General features: G+C 38.3%; 3 protein-coding genes across 4 annotated transcripts in view; 1 reads left to right on the top strand and 2 right to left on the bottom strand.

Annotated features, from left to right (window-relative positions):
* The window catches only part of LOC109537259 (specificity protein transcription factor 3), a gene marked incomplete in the record, with an annotated part of 6,828 nt that extends 3,219 nt beyond the window's left edge, over nucleotides 1-3,609 (bottom strand). The window contains 3 exon segments of the mRNA XM_048665196.1: nucleotides 479-647; nucleotides 723-1,001; nucleotides 3,193-3,609. Coding sequence (XP_048521153.1) covers nucleotides 479-647; nucleotides 723-1,001; nucleotides 3,193-3,246 — 502 coding nt within the window.
* Nucleotides 2,404-8,751, top strand: part of LOC109537323 — an 11,988-nt gene continuing 5,640 nt past the window's right edge. Inside the window, exon 1 of the mRNA XM_019903981.2 lies at nucleotides 2,404-2,493. The gene's annotated coding sequence lies outside the window, so the exon portion shown is untranslated. The remainder of the gene's footprint in view (nucleotides 2,494-8,751) is intronic.
* LOC109537319 (phosphatidylserine synthase) overlaps nucleotides 7,396-8,751 on the bottom strand; it is a 6,432-nt gene continuing 5,076 nt past the window's right edge. For both annotated transcript variants that reach the window (XM_019903975.2, XM_019903974.2), the window contains exons 4-6: nucleotides 8,467-8,660; nucleotides 8,166-8,412; nucleotides 7,396-8,112 (exon numbers count right to left, since the gene is read on the bottom strand). In XM_019903975.2, the coding sequence (XP_019759534.2) occupies nucleotides 7,860-8,112; nucleotides 8,166-8,412; nucleotides 8,467-8,660 (694 nt within the window). In that variant the 3' untranslated portion in view covers nucleotides 7,396-7,859. The remainder of the gene's footprint in view (nucleotides 8,113-8,165; nucleotides 8,413-8,466; nucleotides 8,661-8,751) is intronic.

Below are 8,751 nucleotides of genomic sequence, written 5' to 3'. Positions count from 1 at the left end.
AAGCGAAATACCCAAAAAGAAGTTTGTGAAAAAAGGAATAGTTAAATTTGATTCAATGGCTCAACAAAAGAAAAGCTGCTGAAATACGAAAAAAAATCGAAAACTGCCTTCAACTTTTTACACTATCCAGAGTCGCGTTAAATGAATGTGCGTAACTAAACTCCCATTAGTCATTTGGTCCTTCGAGCCGGATTTAAAATGATTGAATCCACCTTTCCGCGAAACGATGTTATGAGAACAGCTCTATTCTATTTGGGAATGAAAAACTGAATTTAAATACATATTTTCAGTTTTTGAGTGAAATTTTTCTCCAGAAGAATGGTTGTAAATATTTGTTAAAACCGATTAAATCAGATGAAATTCGCCCTCTTATGTGTAAAATTGTATTTTAGTGTAAAATGCCCATGCTTCAAGCTGGCTTAAAAAATGTTTTAATAGCAAAACGATGCAGAATAATCGGAAACATTTTTTTAATTACCTAAGCTCATTGCAGGTATAAATATCGCCTCCTGTCCATCAACGTTGAGCGTCTGCATGCCAGCCGGTGCCTGCACGACGCTGTACCCAGCGAGATTCTGTCCAGCTGCAGCCACCAGCTGTTGCTGCAACAGTTGCTGTTGAATTTGCTGGGCAGTGGCGCTCAAAACCTGCAAAATAACATGCGTTTAAGAAGCTCAAAAAAATCGAAGGACTCCACTTGCTTCCCCCTAAGAATACCATACCTGTGCTTGTTGCTGTTGCTGTTGCTGTTGCTGCTGCTGCTGCTGTTGTTGTTGCTGCTGCTGTGCTTGAGCAGCCTGCTGCATGGCAACATTCTGCTGCTTCATCTGTTGATTTTGAGGCGTTGGTGTCGTCGACATGTTTATAATGAATGAGGGATTTGATGCGTGAACTTGTAGAGGAGTTGGGACGATCGCCTGAAGATCACCGGGCCCGATGCGGCTGCAGGTTGCTGCTAAAAGCGCTAAAGGTGATGGTTTGATATCGTCTTCTTGCTGCTCCTGAAACACATCAAAAGCCATCTTTGTTTTAATTTTATTTGATCAATTAGCAGATTTTGAGCGAGTTTTTGAAAACTTTTCCAGACTGAAATTTCATTCTTTTGCGGTATTTTCCCAACAGTTTTGCGAAAGGCTCTTGAATATTCGCAATTATATGCACTGTTATAGATCGCAGCAATAGAGAACGCAGCTAAGAAGTCGAGGAGAACGTTAATTGGTAGAAACATGACCTAAGTGATGCTAATTGAGTAAGTGCATTAATGTTAGTTTAACGGAAATTGAGCTATTCGATGGGTCTTAATTATGCAAAAATTCAGCCAATACAGGGTGTTTCAAAATAAAATTCATCATTAGGCTATTTTCAAGCCGTTACAAGTATTTTTTAAAGAATTTGGAGCTTTATGCGGGCAAAATGCGTTCTATGCATACGCGACGCTAACAAACGCTGTCTCGTTTCCGGACGCGTCGCGCGTTCGCCGCATCGCAGTTTGTGTGGACGGGGCATTACGTTTTACCCGCCCTCTATGAAAATTACCGCTGTTTTACAAGCTGTGTGACTGTCAGTCACACTTACTTAAGTTCCACACTTAAAAATACCAAATAATTCCTTTTTTTGAATGGAATATAATTTTTTATTTAAAAACTGCCCATCTTTTTTAATGATTTTCTAATAGAATTGAAGGAAGGAACAAAAATGGGCAAATGCTAAGTTTTTCTAGAAAGTTTGGAAAGCAGCACCTTTTAAAATTAAGCAGATTGCAATTGATTTATTGGCCCATAAGTTGAAAACCTACTTTTTCTAAGCATCAACTGGGAAGTTGGAAATTTGGGACGCAGCTTTACATCGCCTTTGAATTTACCTTACGCGTAGTGTCGGTAATACAATGGATTCAGCTTTAGCAACCGTACGGACTTTTAGCACCGCTTGAATATAAAATAATGCGCAGACCACAGATAGCAATTGAATTAACAACCGACATTTAAACATGATTTAACTGGTTTTCTGTTTTTTCGGAATTTTTTTAAATTTGTCTCAAAATTGGTAAAGCTGTTCGACGTCAGCACACCCTGTATGTAAATATTGCCACTTCTATCAACAAAATATTTTTGATAAATGTGGCAACTTTTTTGACTGGCAAACCAAGACATTTTGTCATTTTCATTTTAATGACTTTTGACAGTCAATCAAATGAAAGATAAGTAGTTTCCAATTGTGCTAATTAGGCAAAAATCGGTTTTTAATATAAAAATGTACCTTTCAGGGCCAAAATGAATCAATTAAGTAGGTACATAAATATCGGTATTTGAAAATAGTTAATGTTGAATAAACGTGGCAACTTTTTAACTGTCAAGATAGTTTGACATGATTATCTTTCATTTTAACAGCTTTTGACACATCAGTCATTTAAATGAAAAATAAATTGTGTCAGTGTGCTAATTAGACAAAAAAATCGGTTTTTAAGCTAAACAGTGCATTCCAGGAGCAAAATAGGTGCGTATATAGGTAAATCGTCGTTCACGTTGAATAAAAGAATCAGGTGCATATTGTTAACTGATAGTTCACATTCAAGAGCTGCGTTCCAGATTTAAACATCTTGGCCGTAAATTATTTAGCAGTAAAGCAACAGATATTTACAGAATTTTAGTTGATAGAAACTCCCCTTGATTTGGTTCTATTCAAGGCGTGTTAGTTCTGAGTTATTCAAACATCGTCTTAATAACATGGTGTTAAGAGGTGTTGGTTATGCCCCAACAAATGTGTGTGAAAACGACCTTTTTCAAATGTTTGTAAAATGGAGGCCAGTTTAGGTAAACTAGACCTCGTCTAGCAATAAAATCGGTTTAACAATGGTAAGTGACTAACGGCTAATCTATTTAAGGGTACGGCCAGGTAAATTAAAATCTGAGATAAACCATGTGAAGGCCAACAACTAAGGAAAGCAGAGTATTCTAATCCTGAACGTAGTAGAAAGCATGGTGAAAATGCAGGAAATTATTTTATTGGCCTAAGTATTCTGCTGGCCCGATAAAGACCACCCACCCAATTCAAAGTGTACGGTTAACCAGGCACCCTTCACGTGATGAGTTCAGCCGACCTCGAAGGCCGACCTCCGCCTCCTAGTAGGCTGCCGGACCGAGATACACCCACGGCGCTAGTTAACGGCCCACCCTTTTGCACACCAAAAATTACCTTTGTCGTGTTTTCGATAACGTATTCTGTCTTTAGCTGGGCGTCAGCGCTCATTCTTGGTCACAAATTCCTCGGACATCCTTTTTTCCTTGGCTAAAACAAAGCGAACGTGCAGGAGCGCCGCTGTCGTTCGTGTTCTGCGATCGCAGCTTTTCTGTCGTCACCACGAATTCAGACGGAAATAGACCGTTCTATTCACTTTAAGCACATTTTCCAAAAACCAGACCGAAACAGCAACAATGATTGTCCCCAAAAACGTGTTATTTTATGTGTAAACTAAAAATTTCCAGCTGGGCGTGTAACTATTCGCGTTTAGTCCATGAAAGTTGCTAGCGCAGGCAAATCACACGGGAAACAGGCAGGCCGAACGGAGCACAAACCACGCCATTTGAGGACTGCCTCTGGTGGGGAGGATCCGCCAGGGGTCTTTCAACTTAACCGGCCTGGTGCTTAAAACCGAAGCCATAGGCGTAGCAGCAGTTTGCTTGCCACAATTTCAACAAATTACAATTTATTTTCTGTATGACTAGCGCACGTTTACTGCTTGAAACTATCGTGCAATCAACGCCGAGAGATTTCAAAAAAGAAATGTTTTTTCAGTTTAAAGTTGTGCTGGAAAATGCTTGATGGTCACCAATCTTCAGCGACGTTGCACCTTTAAATTAACACCTAAGGACGTGGGCATACGAGGTGTTTTCGAAATTTCATAAATTAATCTTGTGCTATATGTTGGAACATGGAGACAGGAGAAGATTACAATTCAATTCAATGGTAATCTTCCTCCATTTGCTCCAGTTGAGCGGGTAAATCTTCGTGAAGATGAATAGGGCCAGTCCAGTTGTTCGGTCTTCTGCCATTGAAGCCAAGTTCCAAGAGTGCAAATACATTTTTCTGCTGTCGCCACACTAACGGATAGCGAATTGGAGGCATTTCAAAATCGCAATTTTCCATAAGATTGAAAATCTATGGAAGAATGTTCGTATTGCGATGCCATTTCACCTTCCACCGCCCATATTCGTTAGTTTTCGTTGCAAAAATTAAGATTACTTCTGAAAACAGATGATCCTCTGGTCATTTCTTGCAAAACCTAGAAGGGGCTCCACGTGTTGATCTGCAAACGATTCTGGGTCATTTAATTTCCATATGTTGTTGATCAGCCACTTTTGTCTCTTCAAAGCTGTAGGAAAACTGTCGGCTTCATGTTTAGCATTTGAGGCCCTTTTCAAGTCAATTGAGCAAAATCAAGTTGAACTGTTGTTTTACGCAATGAGCAGATTTTATTTTCAATATTCCACTGTGCACCCATGGAACTTATTCGTAGTTCATTTTTTTTCGCATATTGATTCTTATATAACTTTTAACTATAAAGCATCAAAAGTAATTTGAATCGGCTCTATCTTATCAATAGCCCTAAATGATGTCGATACAGGGTCTGTGATGAGATTATAATTGCATTGATGTTGACCCACGCTTGATACTTGCTGTTATCCGAAATTCATGAAATTAACTTACAGTTATTAACGATAATGTAAAAATGTATTCAAATGGAATATTTTAGAGGGAAATATTTGGTTAAAACATGCGTTCATTTCCTTTTTAAGCCATAAAATAACGATTGAGCAAGTGTTTTTCATTGATACTTAACAATGTTCTTGTACCACGTGTTTAATATGGCTGACTGCTTGTGACTATGTAAGTTCGTTTTCAGCAATCTGTTTAAAATCCGGTGTATTTTTCTAATTCCTTCGGTGCAAAATTGGTAATTGTTTTATAGATTGGCAGACAAAAGCTTTGAGGCTGAACTGAAAAATTTTCATTGAAAATTTAATTTTAAATCAACAATTGAAGCAAGCCTGAGCGAATAGAGCTGCTTTATTCAGTTAATTTATTCACTACAATATTTTTCTCGGTCGTCTTTCTTCCCCCAAACGCATCACATGTCCGTTCCATCTTAATTACTGTTTTTCGTTGTCTTCTACGATTGTTTTTTGAGTTGAAATCCATTTCAACTGATAGTAAATTGGTTTCAATCTGGCATCATATATTTTTGTCTTTGCTTCTGGTCTGATGCTTTTTGCTAGAATTTTGAGTTTAGTGCCCCTACCACCTGTTTTCTTTTGGCTATTTTGTTCTTTATAGCTTCCTCAGTTCGACCTGTCTTCCTCCAGTTTTATTCCCGGCATTTTTGAATCTTTCGTATTTTTTGTAGGTGCACTTGTACCAACACCACGCCCGCTTGAAATCTGACAAAACTTCCCACTTTGCTACCAATTGCGGATTTTGATTGGGAGTTTTACTATGCGTAGCCTACTACAACTGATAACTAAAGCGATTAAACGCAACATATAGAATATATTGATTAATAAATAATGTGGTATAAAATAAAAGTTCTGCGCCCATGCACACCATTGAATGAAGCCAGCCGATGTACCCCTAAATTCGATAGCTATAGCAAAACAGTTGGTGATCAGGCCAGGGCAAATGGGCGTCAGCAGTCTACACAGAAGGCCCCGCCACTCCCCGCTTGATTTGCTTAAGTCGTTTCCACTCTGAGACCTAGACAACGCCAATTCCCAGCTATCGCCCTCCTTTTCAAACCCAACAAAGCGAGAGAAACGGATATATAATCTGCGGCTTGGCTTGTGTGAAAACTGGGGACGTTGGCCTAGTTTTGTCCCGATCCCCAGGCCACAGCCCATCACGGCTCTGTTGGGGTGCCGCGGGATCATAAGATTTTGCAAGTTGTGGCTTTGAAAATATTCTTGTTTATTACATGAACAACATTCGGGATTGATTGATTAATGGGTGTTTCGCTTGTAAAATGTGCGTCCTTGATATTCACTTTATCAGTCTGGTTTACTAGACGGTTGTAAGAGGAGGTCACTTTCATTTCGGGGTGTTAAGGGAACGCCCACTTGCTTGCAAATCGCTCCAATGTAAAGAACAATCAACATGCAAACTGTTGTATTTATTTACAACAGGCGGTTCGGTTTTTTTCTTTTTTTTTATAAAGCTTAGGAACAACAATTGATGTTCTATTTGCAAGTTCATGTGCTTCAAATCAGTTTGGTCAGTATTCATATCGATTTGCTGAGCATTCTACGTGTAAATGATAAGATTTTTAGACGAATTGGCGAATGCACCGCAAGAGAAATTTTATTTATCGTTTTTCTAGTATTATCTTTTATTATTCATTTATATGATTGTGATCGCTCTGACTCCCTTCTTGAGCCTTGACAATCGCTTAAGTATAGCCGATACGTAGCTCAAGAAAAATGGTATTTTTCTTCCGCTATCCGACCGATAAACGTCGGAACATCTTACACAACTTCATAGTAATATTTTAATTTCATTGTTAAACATACTTTTAGGATATCAAAAGAGATAGACTTTCGAGGCCATTCCTTGAAACTAATGGGTTTTTAGGCCGTCGTTCGGTAGAATTTCTTCTTGACGTTTCGCAGGCACGAGTGGCTTGCATCTTCAGAAGTAGTTTGCTTGACCGCTTACACTGTTCCGATGCGATTCCTCGAGCGCCCGAGAAACACTCGTTATAACAATTCAGCAAGAATTAGAAGTGCACTCATATGCATAATTTTATACTGTTAAGAAAATATAAAAGCTAATCTTATGGTTCAAGTTAGTCAAATTAAATGGACATTTTTGTTATTTCAAGAGCATTCACCATTTCGGCTAGGAGCCAGCTAAATGGCATATGTGTACCCATGTAAAAATCTATTGGGCCATTCGCCCTAAAAAAATATTCGAATTAAACCCATTTTTCGTCGAATGAAGGATAAAATTTTATAAGTCGTTTTGTAATAAGCAAAATATTTCAAATCCAGCAAAATATTGATACGAACTCGAGAAGCTCAAATGAAATTACGGAATACAGTAAAATAAGCAGGAGGAAATAAAAAATGCATCAACGAAGAAAAACATGAAAAGGCCGATAAGACAATAATTAACTGGATCCGGTAAAAGTCGTTCGTGTCAGGAAATGTTATGATATTTGTTTCATGAAATATAAAGTTTCTTAATAAGATCTGAGGTGGGCGTCAATTGAGTCTCCTGTTTCTGGTTCAATGTATGACATTCAAATTTCGTTTACTGGGTCAAAACCACTCGAATTTCCTCACTCATGTTGTTCTGACTGAATCGAATTTTCAACTATCGTCGTTATCTAGGGAAACGGGGTTAAAATTACTTTAAAACCAATTTATTTTCTATACCTATGCAATTACAACTAGATATTTATGGCACAAAGTACAATGAAAATTTTGCTAACTTATCTAAAATCTGGAAACTTATTTAAATTAGATTTCGAGCTCAATTGGTACTATATTAATTGATGCATATGGACTAATTATGAGTGAAAATTAAGATCGAGCTCTAAGCGTTTTACTGAAACTTATCCAAAGGCTAACGAAGTACAAGCTGCAAAGTTTATAGTGAAAATAATGCTATTCTTTGGTATATTTCAGTATTTACTTAGAAATGTGTTAAGAGCGATAAGCAGTTAGGTGTTCCCAATTACGGAAATCTCAGTGTTTAAAAGGAGCATATCACAGAAAATCCCAGACTCAAAATTACATAATTACACCTACTAAAGGAACACAATCGAGACTCATCACTCAATTTATACAGTCAATTTTCCTTGATTTATATCAATTCGTTTTCCTTTTCCCTGTTTTTGATTGTCCTGCTTTCGACCAATACTTATGATAAATGGCATACCCTACAACACACACAACAGACATGAGGAATTGAACTATAAACCAGACAACTATATTGAGTGGGTGCGTGAGCTTAAACAATTCCTTTCCGTGTTTGATGCAAATCATGGACTCGGTCACCATTATGCAGCCATACACCCAACATTGAGTGCCCACTCTTTTGCAGGTAGTATCCGTAACATAGCTAAAACATTCAACCGTATTACACGGAATGCTTGATCAGTAATTATCACTTACCAATAGTATTGGCGTACTGATGGTGCAACTACAACTCCAATAAGAAGCAAGCGGGCCGAAACGAGGTAGTGAGAAGTGGGCAGATCGAAAACATGTTTAAGGAAAAAGGTATTCAATTCCGAAATTTGCCAGAACAGCACCAGCTCGCAGAACGCGAAAACCCTCATGTAAGAGCACTTTGGGTCGAGCCATCTGACCGACGTCCAGCTTTCCGGTGTAAATTGTAACATGGCACGCTTAAGTTTTCCTGAAGCGAAACGTTAATAAACCCCTTTGTGGGCGATTTGCGGAAATTTCTTGCCTGTGGTTGAATGGATGTCTTTGATGCTTTCCCATTTGTATTCTCGCATTTCTAGGGCTCGGCAAATCTTCAGTCCACACCAGATTCCAAGTCCGTTGCAAATTAAAACGTCTAAGATCAGGGCGTCCCACCAACACTCGATGAAGTTGGGAAGTAAGTGAGCAAATGCCAGTTCCGTGATTTCCCACATTATACTGAAATTATTATAAGAGCACTTGATACAATCACCGTCTTTAAAAATCTATTTCTATTAACTCCAATAATTATAAATGCTTTGAAGGCTTT

Source organism: Dendroctonus ponderosae, unplaced genomic scaffold (assembly GCF_020466585.1).
Source record: "Dendroctonus ponderosae isolate FM_Combo_2020 unplaced genomic scaffold, Dpon_F_20191213v2 Dpon_F_20191213_3, whole genome shotgun sequence".
NCBI classification, from domain to species: Eukaryota; Metazoa; Arthropoda; class Insecta; order Coleoptera; family Curculionidae; genus Dendroctonus; species Dendroctonus ponderosae.
Note: the sequence above shows the minus strand (reverse complement) of the source record. Positions and strands in the feature narration are given on the sequence as shown.